The 15,603-nt window shown below is 40.0% G+C and overlaps 1 protein-coding gene across 10 annotated transcripts in view; it reads left to right on the top strand.

Annotated features, from left to right (window-relative positions):
- Positions 1-15,256, top strand: part of HNF1B (HNF1 homeobox B) — a 78,535-nt gene extending 63,279 nt beyond the window's left edge. For 6 of the 10 annotated variants that reach the window (XM_074263502.1, XM_074263507.1, XM_074263498.1 and 3 more), the window contains 2 exons: positions 2,436-2,563; positions 14,159-15,256. In XM_074263502.1, the coding sequence (XP_074119603.1) occupies positions 2,436-2,563; positions 14,159-14,179 (149 nt within the window). In that variant the 3' untranslated portion in view covers positions 14,180-15,256. The remainder of the gene's footprint in view (positions 1-2,435; positions 2,564-14,158) is intronic. The other 4 variants (XM_074263504.1, XM_074263508.1, XM_074263500.1 and 1 more) reach the window with 1 other exon arrangement.
- The last annotated feature ends 347 nt before the right edge of the window (positions 15,257-15,603 follow it).

Genomic DNA, 15,603 nt, shown 5'->3' with positions numbered 1-15,603 from the left:
CTTTTCCTTACCTGAATCCTTCCAAGAGGAAGGTCCCAGAGAGGCAATCCCCCAAAAATACATCAATCAATAAACGTTAATATAGCAGGTACCAAATGTGCCAGCCAAACAAAGAATGTGCAAGTACAAAGAGTGACACAATCCTTACACACAAGAAACTTTTATTCTATTGGAGAATACATAAGCATATGCAGAATCTTTTATAGTGGAGAGATATAAATAAAGACAAAGTAATTTGGGAGGGCAGACTCCAGCAGGTGCAGGGATAGGGAATATTTATATAATGAATTTAAACCACAGGATAATATAGGAGACCTCCAGCATTCTTTCTGACTCATCTCCTCTTCACCTTTGTATTTCTTCAGGCAACATAATGAATCTTAGGGGAAAAGAATAGTAGGAGAAAGTCATACCTTTGCTTCAGGGAGGAATTTCCCACTTCTTTCTAAATTGTCTTCAAAGGCAAGCTCAGTCTGGCCTCCTTCTTGTAACTGCCATCAAATGTTTTGTCAGGGGACTGTCCCCAGCCTCTGTCAACGTCCCTAGAAAGATGCTCCATGCCCAGTTCCAGACTCAACTCTCACTTAAGTGCAGGTAATAAGTCCCAGGAGAAGGCTGAATTGATAAAACAGCTCCAGAAATAGACATAAATAGCTCTCCTCTGAGAAACTGGGAATCAGTCTCTGTGAAGGAATATGTTGATGTTCAGTTATTTTTCAGTCATGTCCAACTTTTCATGATCCCATTTGGGGTTTTCTTGGCAGCGATCCCAGAGTGGTGTGTCATTTATTTCTCTAGATAATTTTACAGGTGAGGAAACTGAGGCCAACAGAGTCAGGTGACTTGTTCAGGGTCACATAGTTAAATGGAAGTTAGATGTAGGAATTAGGGCCAGGGGTTTTCTAGGGTTTGAGAGAAGAAAGTCAAGTTAGTCTTTCTATGTCTCAATGGTTCCTGGTCCCTGTAGAATCTATACAGCAGGTTTGTGATCCCCATTTCACATTCCGATCACATTTTTATGACCTTTCAGCATTTGCCAGACCCTCAATCTGAACCCAAACTTTACTCACCAGAACTCTTCCTCCTGGCCCTTCCTGTACTCTCTGCCCCCTCCAGTCCAAGACTGAGGCTGACCTCCCAGGTGACCCAGCCAAGGCTGGTGTTGCTTCCAATTGGGCTATCTCTAGAATGTCAAGGTCAAACATCCCTTATTGGATGAGATGAGCCATCCTGTGAGGCCCTTTTAAAGTACAGACTAGCACCCACATTAAAAACAAAAAAAGTCCCATGGATATCTTTCATAACTAAGTGTTATTTCTGAAGGAAAAAAATCTTTTTCCTTATCTAGATTGAACTTTCCCTTGTACCAAAGAAAAGCAAATAAGCATATATACCTAAAGCAGTGACCACATGTGACAAAGGGGACCACCTCTGTCCCCTGCCATAAATAGGAAGTATGATTCTTTCTCTATTTTTTCTAAGATTAGTGATTTTTCAGTTTCTCAGAGTTTAGCTCACACATTTTAAAAATGTAATTTTTATTGATAATGTTTTGTTTTTATATCCACCTTCATTTCTGAATCTATCCCTCACCTACCTACAGAGCAAAGGAAAGAGACACACAGAGAGGAAGACAGAAAGACAGAGACACACGCACACAGAGACAGAGACAGACAGACAGAGACAGAAACAGAGACAGGGACAGGGACAGGGACAGGAACAATGAGAGAGGGAAGTAGAAAGGGAGGGAAAAAGAGGAAGAGAAGCAAAAGTAATATCATAGGCAAATTTGGCATTGTTTTTAATGTTCCATCTCTAGACTCTTTCACTTCTGTTATAACCTACCAGCTACATGTCCACCAAGCCACTTAACCTTTTAGTTCCCAAAAGTAACTCTAACCCTCTAAGAGCACAATAGGCTATGACTTATTTTAGAAGAGGGATTTCTTTATTAGAATTTTCTATACCAATGAAAGCAAAAGTCTAGTAAAAAAAAATCAATTCATCAGAATGAAAGCTTTTGGAAGGTAGGGGAAAAGGATTTTTGTTTTTGTCTTTGTACACACAGAAGTGCCATGGCACCAGTACCTTGCACACAGTAGGTATTTAATGCATGCTTATTGAATTCAGCTGGCATTAGCCAAGGCTTCATAGACCCCATGTTTTAGTTGGTGCTTTCTATTTTAAACCCATTTAACCACTTGTCTTTTCCTTGGTAATTTATGTAAAAAACTAGGAGAATGGAAGGATTCCAGTGACCCTGGCCAACTATAAAAGGAAATAGTAGTTTTAGGGATCCATTTTATAGGAACCACCCCCACCCCAGGCTAACTCAGCCAAGTGATACTGACGGTGTGGATCCTCTCTCCACAGGATGACTACGATTTACCCATCACTGTACGCTTGCTGACTTTCTTCATCCTCTTTCTCTCCAGTGTACGCGCACAAGCAGGAACCCCCCCAGTATTCCCACACCTCCCGGTTTCCGTCTGCCATGGTGGTCACAGACACCAGTAGTATTAGTACACTCACCAACATGTCTTCCAGTAAACAGGTAATTCTGGTATGTCAGGGGCTGGTTGGGATTTGGGGAGTGTGTACATATGTGCTACAAATGGGGTGGGATGACAAGACAGAGCAAGGGTATGCCAGATAATATATATAAAGTGCTTTGCAAACCTGAAAAAGCTATGTAAATGGTAGCTATTATTACTTTGTTGTCAGATGTAGATTTCATCATAAGCTTAGTGCCTTGATACCAAGTTGCTATAAGAAAGAACACTGAGCTTGGAATCTGATGAACTCTTCTCTCTAACTAGATTTGTGACCAGGTCATTTCATTCTTTGAGCCTTTCCCCTCTAAATTGTAAAATGGTGCTGAAGATATTTTTACAACCTACTTCACTGGGCTGTTAAGAAGAAAGAGCTCTGCAAAGTTTGATATAGTATTAGGGATTCACAGAAATTATAAGTAAATGAATGAATGAAAAAGCACTCATTTAGCATTTACTATATTCCAGATATTGCTATAAAAAACAAAGTCATATTGTAGAATCATATTTAGAGTTGAAAGGAATCTTAGAGGTTATGGAGTTCAACCCTTTCATTTTTCAGATGAGAAAACTGAGGCAGAGAAATTAAGTGATTTTTCCAGGGCCACACAGTTAGTAAAAGTTTGAGGCGGGGTTTGAAATGCCCTATTTAATATGTTTTGCTGCCTTCAGAGACAGAATACCACAATGAAGAGCAAGATGAAAGTATTTAGCTCTGCATAGGTGTCTCTACAACCCAAGTGGTGGTCTCTGTTACTCAGTATAATAGAAGCTTTCTTAGAGGACTAGACAGTTGACTCCTTAGAATTTCCATGCACAGCTAGCCTGTTCTCTTTCTCTATAATTCTGTGGGCTTGCAGACCAGTTCTATTTCCACCTGTGTGATTTTGGGCAAGTCATACAACTCTGGCCCTTAGTCTCTTCTTCTGTCAAATGAAAGGGTTGAGAGTAATTTTCTTAATGAACCCTTCCTGCCCCATAGCTGTGATTCATGGCTAAAGATTGTACACATCCCTTCTTTATAGAAGAAACCTTGAGGATTTCTCATAATCAGATCTCATCCAGTCAAATGCCCAGTATAGAGTGGGCTAAATGTAGATGCTTTTCTATGGCCAAGGGGTTCAAGCAGAGATTGGGCTCACTTAGGTTCAGAGAGACCTAGACCCTGGAATCTGAGCTTGAGAGAGATGTCCCAATTTGAGTGGGGTGCCCAGGTTACAACTTGTGCTGAAGTTTGCTTTTCTGTTTTACTGACCATTCTATGGGGTCACATGAAACATTTATGAGTGTGTTTTAATGGAACAGATCTTTGGGATGTGGAGGGAGAGAGGAAATGCTGCCATTAAAGCTCATGACTGATTGCTGATTCCGTGGTGGAAAACATAGCAGTAACAGAAGGCAAAGATGGGAATAAAGGCAGATGGGACCAAAACTGTCAGCAACTGTCAAACTTATTTGGGAAACTCAATGTTAGACAAAAGAGATATAGACCTATCTGGACAGAGACTGTTGTTCCAAAACAATCAATAGGACCTTTAGAGGAACTGGATCCATGCAGCGTGGGAACTGTTTGACCTTTATCGATTATGAGTTAAAAAGAACGCAACCTTGAACTTGTCAGCTTATGGTGACACTTAGCTAATGTGTTTATTTTTCTCCCCCATTTGAACTCTGGAAAGCATACCATATGATGTAATAGAACACAGGAGGTAACATGATAGAGAAAACAATGGCTCTGGAGTCTGAAGATTTGTATTCAAATCCTACCTCTAAGGGATCTTAAGCAAGTTACTTGGCTTCACTGGGACTCAGTTTCCTTATCTGTAAAAATTTCAGTTTGGTCTATAAGGGTCTAAATCCATGATTCTGTGGAACCAGAGGCCCTGGCTGTGGGTCCCTGTACTTGCTCTTTCTTAACTGTGTGACTTGGATAAATCACATTAAAAACATAACTGTTATTTATATAATGCTTTAAGGTTTACAAAGCTCTTTGTATGTATGATTTTATATTATTCCCATCATGAATTTATGAAGTAAGTCCTTAGAAGAGGATAAAGGTTGTGTATTTAATTTCTATCTTTGTATCTTCTATGCTTAGTATGGTACCTGTTATACAAAGGTATTTAATAAATGCACAATCAAACAACCATTCACCAAACACTTTTTAAGGGAAGCATCAGTAGTGATACAAAGACAAAGACAAAACAGTCTTTCAAAGGTTTCAAAGAGCTTGCCTTCTAAGCTATTTCCCTTTTATGGATGAGGAAATAGGTTGAATTGAAATATCTTGTCCATGGTCACACAGCTGGGAAGTGTCAGAGACAGGATTTGAACCTAAAGGTCTATGGGCTACAAGGGCAGGCTCTTCCCACTATACAAAGCTGCCTTATTTGACTTCTCTGGATCATATTTTTCTCATTTGTCAAATGATGAGATTGGGCAGAATATCAAAAATCTCCCTTCCCCACCCGCAATTCTTGTCTCTAAGATTCTCTGAGAGATGCCAACTTTTTAAAGTCAGGTCTCAGAGTGGACCTGTTATTGTGATCAGAGCTATCATCATGCCCCACCCCTGCTACCTGCACACACATTCCTTGACTCGCCTCTTCCTCATCCCCATCCCCTACCTAGCTCAATTCTGGGAAACGTTAGAGAAGATGAAGTCACACCTTTACATGGGCACTGAGAGTACACTGTAAATCCCATGTGCCTGAGGAAGAGGGGTGTGTTTGTGCGTGCATGTGCGTGTGTGTGTGTGTGTGTGAGAGAGAGACACACACACACACACAGAGTCAGAGAGAGAGACAGAGAGACAGAGAGAGACAGAGAGTGTGTATGTATGAACCTGAGACTACTCATTCTTTCACTTTGTAGAAAGTGAAAACATCCCTCCCAATCCCTCTGCCCTCTGTCTTCTGGACAATCTCCCCCACTTTGTAATGTATGGGGAAAACATTTATCTCTGCTCACAAATCTCAATCCAAGGGGCAGCCAGGTGCAGCCACGCTCCTCGGGTATACCACTTCCTTTGAAAGGCCTTATCGGTTCATCTGCCAGTTGGTCAGCCCTGCCCTGGTCTGTGATTAATTATTCTGTCTTCCCTGAGTTGACTTTGATGCTTGCTTGTTGAAACATGTCCTCCAAATCCAGGAAATGTTCTCTTAATGAAAATATTCTGAGATGCTCCCTGGGAGAGATGGTCATCAATTCCCATGAAGACTTCTCCCTTTTGCTGGACTAGGTGACCAGCCAACCTTGAAAGGCTGAACTGGTCCAACAGCAATGCTCTTGTTTTCCCTTTTTGGATTTTGCAGGCTACTGTATGCCTTCAAATAGCCTCAGATGCTTTCCCTTTAGGATTGCCTTCCACTTCCCATTTTATTTATTTATTCATTCATTCATCCACTATCCTATCTATCTATCTATCTATCTATCTATCTATCTATCTGTCTGTCTGTCTTCTATTTATTTTGGGGCAATTGAAATTAAGTAACTTACTGAGGCTCACATATCTAATAAATTTCTGAGGCCAGATTCTCAGATTCTTCTGATTTTAGGATCACCACTCCATCCAATGAGATGCCCTCAAGCACCTACAGATATGATAGTTAATGCTATCATCATTACCATTGTAGGTTTTAGGGTCAAGATCAGTAATAGATCAGCAAAGATCCTTAGGGGGCTCCTTTTTTGCCTCTGAGGTAAACCACAATATACCCAGCTTAGCATTTGAACTCCACCATAATCTAGTTTCTACCGTCTTTCAAGGTCTATGAATATTACATACATCCTTTCACCCACTTTATACTATAGTCTAACTCACTAGCTAGCTGTTTGCTGCACATGACTTCTATGCCTAAAACAAAACTCCTTTCTCTTCTCTTTAAAGTATCTCTAGCTTCCTCTGAAATATAGCCCAGGACCCACCTCCTAGATGAAGCCTTTCCTGACTCCCCCTTGCTTCCATTAGTATTATCTCCATCTTGAAATGACTTTGTGTTATGATCATAAGGTCCTAGACCTAGAGCTGGATAAGAACATAGGCTATCTGATCCAATTCTTTCATTTTCAGATAAGGAAAGAGCTCTAGGGAGAAGAAGTGACTTGCCAAAAGTCACACGGTCAGTTTATGTCAGAGTTGAGACTTGATCTCAATCTTTTCTGACTCCAAAGCTAACTTATTTATCCTTTGTGGATCATATTGCATAAAACCTTCAATGACAGAAACAATAGCAACAACAACAACAAAAGAGGCATTTATTTACAGCGACACTTGAAATTTCATAAAGGTGATAACTTTTTGAACCTCTTTTCTTTATAAAATAACAGAAGACATTCCCATAGTACAGGTACAACCCTTTACATATTCTTGAGAATTCAGCAAATATATCTTACTGAAATCAAAGTGTCATTATAGATAGAAGAGTTGTCTACAATCACCCTGGATTGTAAAAATTTAAGAGCATTTTAAATAGATATTGTCATACCAGATACTTTTAGTCTCCAAGAAATGGGAAAAAGAGGTGTCAGAATAGAGAAGAAATTAAAATCATGTGGGAGCAGAATGAGGTCCACTGCCTCCATAGCATCCTGTCTATTGGAGTTATCCTAAAGATGTCTACCAAAGATGATTCAACGTCCAAAGCACTTATTCCATTAAAAAGCCACCATTTTATCTATCTCTGCTGAAACACTTCAATGGATTGGTGACCTCATATATTTTCTCCAATACTATATATATATATATATATATATATATATATATATATATATATATATATGCCTATCTAAGCTACCTCCTCTTGCCCATGTCCTCCAAAAACTTCACCACATGGGACACATCCAATATGCTGAAGGAGATCCTCATTTTCTGACAGCATCATGAGGGTAGCTGTGAAGTACTCTGATCATTGACCCATCATCTTTTTCTCTCACTACATCACTTAGCTATCTTCTCTTCCTATCCTGCAAATCATTGATGACATTGTTTACAATTGTTCTTTGGAATTGCCCAAGAATTGTGTGTTGCAGACTGCTCACACCTACCATGTGCCTTTGTATTGCCTTCTATGTCATTTAATTTTAGTTTTTAGGAGATATACTGGTATTCCATGTTTTGCTGCCAAATAGCAATGATAACAAAATGTTTATATTAAAATAGATGTCTTGGATGTTATGGGAAGCTTTGGGGTCAGTAAAAGTACTTTATAATTTCCCAAAAGCTATTTAACCCATTCTTTTCCTTTTCATCTCTGGACTGAACTCATTGTTCATCTGTATCATTTGTCCCTGATATACATATTGCTGGGCAAGCTCTATTGGGTGTTCATTTAGATACATGTGTTGAAATCTGGAATTTTTCATCCATTTTTTCATGTGGATGGTCAGTTCAAACTCCTTTGAACAAATATAGGTCCAGGAAACTTTGCAATATCTTAGGGCTTGATAGAGTCAACACAATACCAACCACAATTTGGAACATGTGGCGGACCTCACCTACCCTTCTTGCCTTGGACTCTCCATCCCACCAAAGAAGACTTTTGGCAAAATGTATCTCCCTGTTTTATACTTTGTCTAATGTTTATTATTAGAGTTTTGTTAAATAAGATTAGAAGAAATTAAAACCAAGTGAGAGCTAGATGAAGTGTCATTCCAGTTATTCCAAAGATGCTTTCAGTGAGTCTATAGAAGATGAGTTTACGCTACAGTATTCTTATTAAATTATAAAAAGGCAGTCATTTCTCCCCACCTTTGCATCTACAGGACATTAACTATAAAAGAAACATAGCTGGATAGTAACAGTGTGGGAATGAAATTCAGGTGGTCTGGTGGTTTAGCTGCTTGACATCTTCTCCCTTTTAGAGAGATTTCTCTGCAGACTGACTAGAAGAGATCATGATGGATTGGCTTAGAGTCTGAAAGAACTGGCTTCAAATTCTGATCTTGGATACTTTTGTTATTATTATTTTTTTATCCTGAGCGAGTTTCTTAACCTTTCTTGGCTTCAGTTTGTTCATTTATAGAATGGTGGGGCAGAGTGTTGGACTACATGGCAGCTGAGGTTCCTCCACCTATAACACTCTGATCTAATCTCTGAAACTATCTATGTAGTAAATCACTTAATTTCTTCATCTCAGTTTCCTCATCTGTAAAATAAATTGGTTGGACTAGATTTTTCACTAAGGTCCTTCCCAACTCTAAACATATGGCCCAAGATCTTTTTCTAAATATGAGACTTAAGATCTAATTAGATATTAGACTCTGGTAATTCTGGAAGAGATATTTGGGTGATGACACTTGATCTAAATAATATTTTTCTCTTAAAAATTCTCAGTATAGCAACTTCCATGCTTCTAAAGCCACTGACTCATTGAACGTTTACAGAATGCTTATAGTGTGCAAAACTTTGCTGCTGGTCAGTACGAGAGAGATACAGAAATAAACAGTCCCTGCTCTTAAGGAGTTTATAGTCTAATAGGGAAATTGTATGAAAACAGCTAGGATACTTTTGTTCCATTTGCTATGATACTGGATTAGAGATTCTGCCTTCCTGGACCTTAGGTTTCTTATATGTAAAGTGAAGGAGTTAGACTAGGACAGGATGTTAACTCAACTAGAAAGTAAGGTTACTTATCTATACATAAGGATCCCTGTGGGTTGTATATTGACCTGGTTTTAAAATGAAACATTATCTTTTAATATATTTTTATTTATTTTGTTCATTATTTCTTAATTACATTTTAATCGGTTTCACATTGACTTAACTTTAAAATGTAATATTATCTATGTTTTGTTGTATTTTTATGTATTTTGTGAAATATTTCTTAATTATATTTTAATGTGATTCAGATCAAGAATATTGTGGCCATGTATAGCTGGTGGCCATCTGCTTGAAATTCCCAGTCCATTAAACGTATATAATTCAGATGATAATGTGGCCAGTTTGGACTTGGACTAAAGAGGCTCTCTCAAAAACCAGCCTGGCATGTTCCCAGAGTGCCAGGCCATTTCACAGTTTATCAGGGTCCAGCCCACTTTTTCTCCTCCCAGACTCACTAGAGAGAACAAGGAATTTAGGTCATTCTGCAAGAGCTTGGGCCCAGAGCCATTCTGGAGAGTTTTGGAGGAGAGGGACCTATGATTAACTGCAGCTTCTTATTTCCAGATACCTCTGAGTTCCTGACTCCAGGGCACCTCCACCTCCACCCCAAACTCCTTCCTCTTCCAATATAATCCAGATCCATTTACCCAACTTGAGGGAAGAATTAGAGTGGTTCAAGGGGGCGTACATAAGGGAAAGGGGTATTTGATGACCCTTCTGAAGACTAAGAATAATTAAGTACAGTAGGCACTTCATTAGTCAAACAGGCAACATGGTACAGTGGAAAGAGAATTAGGTTCATTCAAACCCTACCTTTGACACTTGGCCAATTTATTTTGCCACTCAGACCTCATTTTCCTCATCTGTATGATGATTCATTAGACCAGGAGACCTCCAAGGGTTCCTTCTTATTTTAAAACTATGAATCTCTGATTTCCTGAGCCCTACCCCACCTATTGGCTCCAACCAAGAAAGTAGAGAAAGTAGACATACTTCTAGGACTCCGTAAAGTTAGTTTTTAGGAGCTTTGAATGTGAATTGTATTGTTCATATAATAGACTCATAGAAGTAGATCTAGAAGGGAGATTAAGGATCATCTGTCCCAAAGCCCTCATTTTATAGATGAGGAATTTGAAGGCTAAGAGACAAAGTGACATACCTGAGGTCACACAGATGGTAAAAGGGACTCTTCTTATGCTTCTTCATTATTCTTAGTCTTCAGAGGGCAGTTGGGTTCTCTCTCTCTCTCTCTCACACACACACACCCCCCACCCCCTTCCAACACCGATGGTTGTCCATGATTTACCATCCAAACAATTTCCCACTTGGGTTCCTGGGAAACAGCCTCCTGTCAGATTGGAAATAGACCTCATTCAGCAAGCAGTGACCTGAGGCAACAAGTATGGGCAAGCCACAAATTGCCTCCTCGCTCTGTTTCTGGATTCTTAACCAGCTGCTGCAGCTACTGCCTGCATCCACTTCACTTCCCAGTTTATGGGGAGGTCAAGAGAGTGTCTACACAGCAACAAGTCACTCATCAGGGATGATGAAAATAGACCTGGAAAGTCCACATCATAAATTCCTGATATTTACAGATCGCTGTTGTCACACACACACACACACACACACACACACACACGCATAAACACACACTATAAGGTCTTAGATTGAGGAGAGACCTTAGTAGTCATCAAGTCCAATCATCTCATTTTATAGATGAAGAAACTGAGTGATTTTGTTCAAGGTCATACAAGTAAATAACAGAGAAAGAATGTGAATCCGTCTTCTCTGCTTCAAGAGTCAGGGCTATTTCTGCTGTATTCTCAACCCTCCCAGCTTCAATTTGGCTTCTCTATGTCTTTCTGAAAAGGAAGCCACATGATTTTTAAATTCCACCTTCTCACCCTTTTCAAAACATGTGACAGACCTCTAGAATTAGGAATTTTTTGGTTACTCTTTCCCCATTTTGGTCCTTTTGCAGGGAGGGAAGGATTCCCCTTCTAGTCAGACCTGAAATTTTCCTTCTGGAACCCACCAAGGACCTCTTGGGGTCAGACCTTCAATTTTCCTGGGAATACAGTGTATCGCTTATCAGATGTTTTTGTTTAGACTTGGAGGGGAGGCAAATAACTTCGGTTCCTTTGACAACATTTAGGGCCCTGCTGCCATTTTATTATGTCAGCAAACATTTGATAGCTGGGAGGCCCATCTCTAATGACAGGTCATAGAATCTTGCTGGCGTCTCCTTATCTACCCCTGGTGTTTGCTCTCCTATTGAAACCTGCAAGGTCACAAGCCATTTTCCTCCCCTACACCCAAAATCTGAAAATTGGAGAGGAAAAAAAATCCTGATAAACTCCTAGGGAAGAGTATAGTATTATGGGGAATGAAGGAGGGAGGTCAGAAAGAGAAAATGGCATTCCAGAGGACTAAGACTAAGGCCTAAGGAATTTGAAAGGACTAGAACTCAACTTTTCTCACAATTGTGCATCCTAATTCACTTTCCTTCTTAGCAGAGGTGGGTGACAATGCACGTGGATTATTGTATAAATGTTACTGTCAGGCAAGATTGGTTTTTTTGGTGGATTTGATGGAACTCCTTTTATCTTTCTTTTTTCTTATTCTAGATATAAGGGGTGACTCTCAAGAGTAGGAAAGGTGTATTTGAGAATGAAAATGATTAGCAACTCAGTAGCATTGAGTCCAGGAGACAGGGAAACCTGAATTCAAATCTCTTTTTTTGCCTTCTTTCCCTTATCTTTTAAAATGAGGGTAATAACAACGTCTATCACGCAGAGTTGTTGTGAGGATCAAATGAGACAATATTTGTAAAATGCTTAGATGATGCCACATAATAGGTACTTAATAAATCACCTATAAAAAAAAGGAAAAATAAAGATATCCATAAAAATAAGATTTTTTTTAAGAGAGGAAAATTAGGCAAGTGACTTACTTTCTCCTCAACAAAGTGTTTAGAACTGATGTGAAGATTATTAATTCCTTTCAGGAGGCCTTCATGAACTTAGACAATTTTTTAAAAAATTTTTATTTTCACCAGTTACATGTAAAACAAACTTTTGGGGGGTTATAAATGTACATTTATTTCTTACATATTTCTATATGAATCATATTGGGAGATAAAAAAATCAAGACAAAAAAGGAAAAACCACAAGAACAAAAACCTCGGAGATTAAAAAAAAAGTGAACGTATCATATATTGATTTACATTCAGTCTTCATAATTCTCTCTCTGCATGTGGATGGTATTTTCCATTTAAAGTTTATTGGGATTGCCTTGAATCACTGAACCACTAAGAACCAAGTATATCACAGTTAATCTTCATACAACTTGTTGTTGCTGTGTATAAAGTTTTCTTGGTTCTTATTTCACTTAGTATTAGTTCTATGAACTCTTGAGAGAAAAGGTCTCAAGTCAAATAGTACCTTTAGGAGAAGTACAAGTCAGAAAGTGGAGATAGAAATAGATTCACAATCATTTTATATGTGGAGGGAAGTCCCAGTGAGGAAACTCCCTCTATAGATGCAAATAGTATTTGGTCTGTATTTACACTTAGAAGTAAGCAATCCATCCAGGGTCACACAGTCAGGATGTGTCAGTTAGGACTTGAATCTGGGTCTTCCTGGCTCTGAGGTCAGCTAACTATGTACTATGCTAGGTAGCTTTTGTGAAGAGTGAGGGAGGGAAAGAGAAGGATGAAGAACAAAGAGAAGAGAAGGAGAGGGGATTCCCTGATCCAAAATCTTCTAACATGGGTCTTCTCTGGGTAATGGAGGCCCCTATTTCCAGGGCAATGTCAGAGATGGTAGGCTTGACAGTGGTTATCATCCATGGGTTCTGATCTCTCCAAAGGGATTCCTCACCCTTTCATTGCTAACAAGAGTCACAGAAGTCACATCCTCTACTGCTTGATCCTTCCCCATTGACTTCAAAAAAATTTTGTTCAAGGTTGACTCTGGCTTTAAGGCGGCCTCTCTTGTGACTACGCTGAGGCTACCAGAAAGGGCTGGGGCAAAACTGAAATAGAAACAGGGTAAGAAGAGCTGCTAGCCCTTTACTATGGGCCACCCTCTAGGGATGAGACCTGCCCCATACTCAGCCCTAACTCTGAACCTCTTAAGCACTGAGCACATACTATATATGAAAAAGAAGCCAAATCTCAGGGTAAAAAGCACAATTGGATGATGAGTATTTTAAAATGCTTATCAACCAAAGTCCCTACCTGAAAATGGCCAAAAGAGCTGGCTGGCTCTTGTATTTTCATCTTGTCGCCTTGCTTCCCAGAAGCCAGGTGTGCATACATGGTAGGCCATGTGGAAATATTTGATGGTTGGTTGAGCTTACTATAAAGTAAGCTTCTTGAGGACAGGAACTGGTTTTTTTGTTTGTTTGTTTGTTTGTTTTAATTTCTAATATCTAACACATAGGCAGAGGTACTAGTTCCCAGAGGGTGGAACCCTATCAGGGTAGATCAGCACCTTTTCTGTAACTCACAGCCTTCTAGAACTGCCTAAAGAACAATTGCCCAGGGTCACTCCTGGGCACATAGATCAGCAGTGGCAACATTTGAACCAAGAATTTCCTGTCTTCCAGGATGGCTGTCTCCCCGCTCCACCTTGTAATTCATATTCCACAATTTATTTTCTCACAGTTTCTTATGACATCCCTGTCACTGATTATATAGCTGTTCTAAAGAAATCTGGCATGTGATACACACTTAATAAATGTGAATAAAAGCTCTGGGTTCAAATTACTTTTCTGATGTTTATTCTCTGTGTAACTTGGAACAAATAACTTACCCCCAGCCTCAATTTCCACATTTGTATAAGGAGGGCATTGAACCAACTAGCTCCTGGGATTCCTTCTAGTTCTAAAGCTTATGATCCTAGGAATAAATGGATAGTTTTCCAAGAGCACATTGGAAAACCTTGCTCTAAAAGGATCCATGCCCTTTGTTGATTTAATTTCCTCTTTCTTCTCTCTCCAGTGTCCTCTGCAAGCCTGGTGATGCTCAGACTTCACATTTTCTGTGCTTATCAACAAGGACCCTATTTCCACATCATCACCCAGCTAACCATGGCATCAGGGCAGTTGTTATCGAGAAGCACAGGAAGCTGATGGGCAACGTCTCTTCCATGTCTCTTGGACCGATTTCTCTCTCTTCCTCCTTCCAGGGCTTGGCCTGTGGCTCAGCCACCTGATCCCTTGATGTGGATCCTTGGGGGAGAGCTAGACCAGAGACTATCCTGTGCCAGCAGCTGGGATTTCCCTGCAGTATTGAGTCCATGCATCACAAAGATGCTAAGTATTCACATGCATTCTAGCAATGAGGAAAGAGGAACAAGGCAGGAAAAGCTGCTTGCTCAGAGCCACAGAAGAGGAAGATGAATTTCTCCTTTGCCTTTTAAGTTATGGTCCTTCATTGAACAAACTGATGGAAAAACAAAAACAAAAACTTGAATCTGTTACTGAAGTTTCAAGATGAGGAAACATGTGCTGTTGAACTGAGCCAAACACAGTGTAAATATCGGCAGACTCCTCCCCACTGCACCCCCAAATGATTCCGAGATTTCTTTTAAAGAAGTAAATGTGTCCAATGGTTGTAAACTATAAACCACTGTAATCAAGTGCAATTCCCTTAGAGTCCCCCTCCCCATACGCCTTTCTTTGTACATAATACTAGATTGTATTTTAATTTGTTGTTGTTGTTGTTGTTAAGGTCAGAACCAAGGTTTTAAAAAAATCACTCTCATCAGAAAATAGCCCAAACCTGAATTTAGGGGTGCCAAGACATTCTAGAGAATCTTTCCTCTTCCCTCCCTTTGATCCCCCAGAGCTAAGATACCTACTGGTGATTGAATGATTCTTTGTATGGCTGCAGGTGACAAGTCACCTGATTGGAAGTCACATACCCAGGTCCCAGGGAGGGCTGGGCCTAGGGTCAGAGTACAAAACGCAGCTCCTGGCAGGGATTGGGGATTTGGGCCAGGAACCTCAAGAAACAGAAGGGTGGAGAGGAACTGGATGTTGGATCTCAAAAGCAAAAGCTGACCTTTCAAAGTCTCCCATTAAAACATTTTATCTTAATGATTCCTTGCCCAAAGAGCTTCCAATTATGACCTTGACACTCCTTCCTCCTTGTGCCATTCAGTACCTAGTTTCTTCTTCCTGTTTTCCTGCTCTGATCTCCACTGGGGATTTCAAAATCATGGATTTGAGTTCATTGGTGTGCCACATGGAGCTGCAGAGGGTGGGAGTGGGAGGAAGGCCAGGTTCCCTATGTTATTCAGTCTCTAGGTATGGGGCCCTCCAAGTCATGTTTACATTGTCTTAGTCACTGGCCTTACTGTTAATGAAGATTTTGTTCCCACAGTAAAGCTTAGAAGCTTCGAGGGGGGTCTGGCCAGGGCAATGAGCCATTGCCAAGAGTCC

The sequence above is a fragment of the Sminthopsis crassicaudata genome, chromosome 4, assembly GCF_048593235.1.
Source record: "Sminthopsis crassicaudata isolate SCR6 chromosome 4, ASM4859323v1, whole genome shotgun sequence".
Taxonomy (NCBI): Eukaryota; Metazoa; Chordata; class Mammalia; order Dasyuromorphia; family Dasyuridae; genus Sminthopsis; species Sminthopsis crassicaudata.
This window is presented reverse-complemented; position numbering and strand designations above follow the sequence as displayed.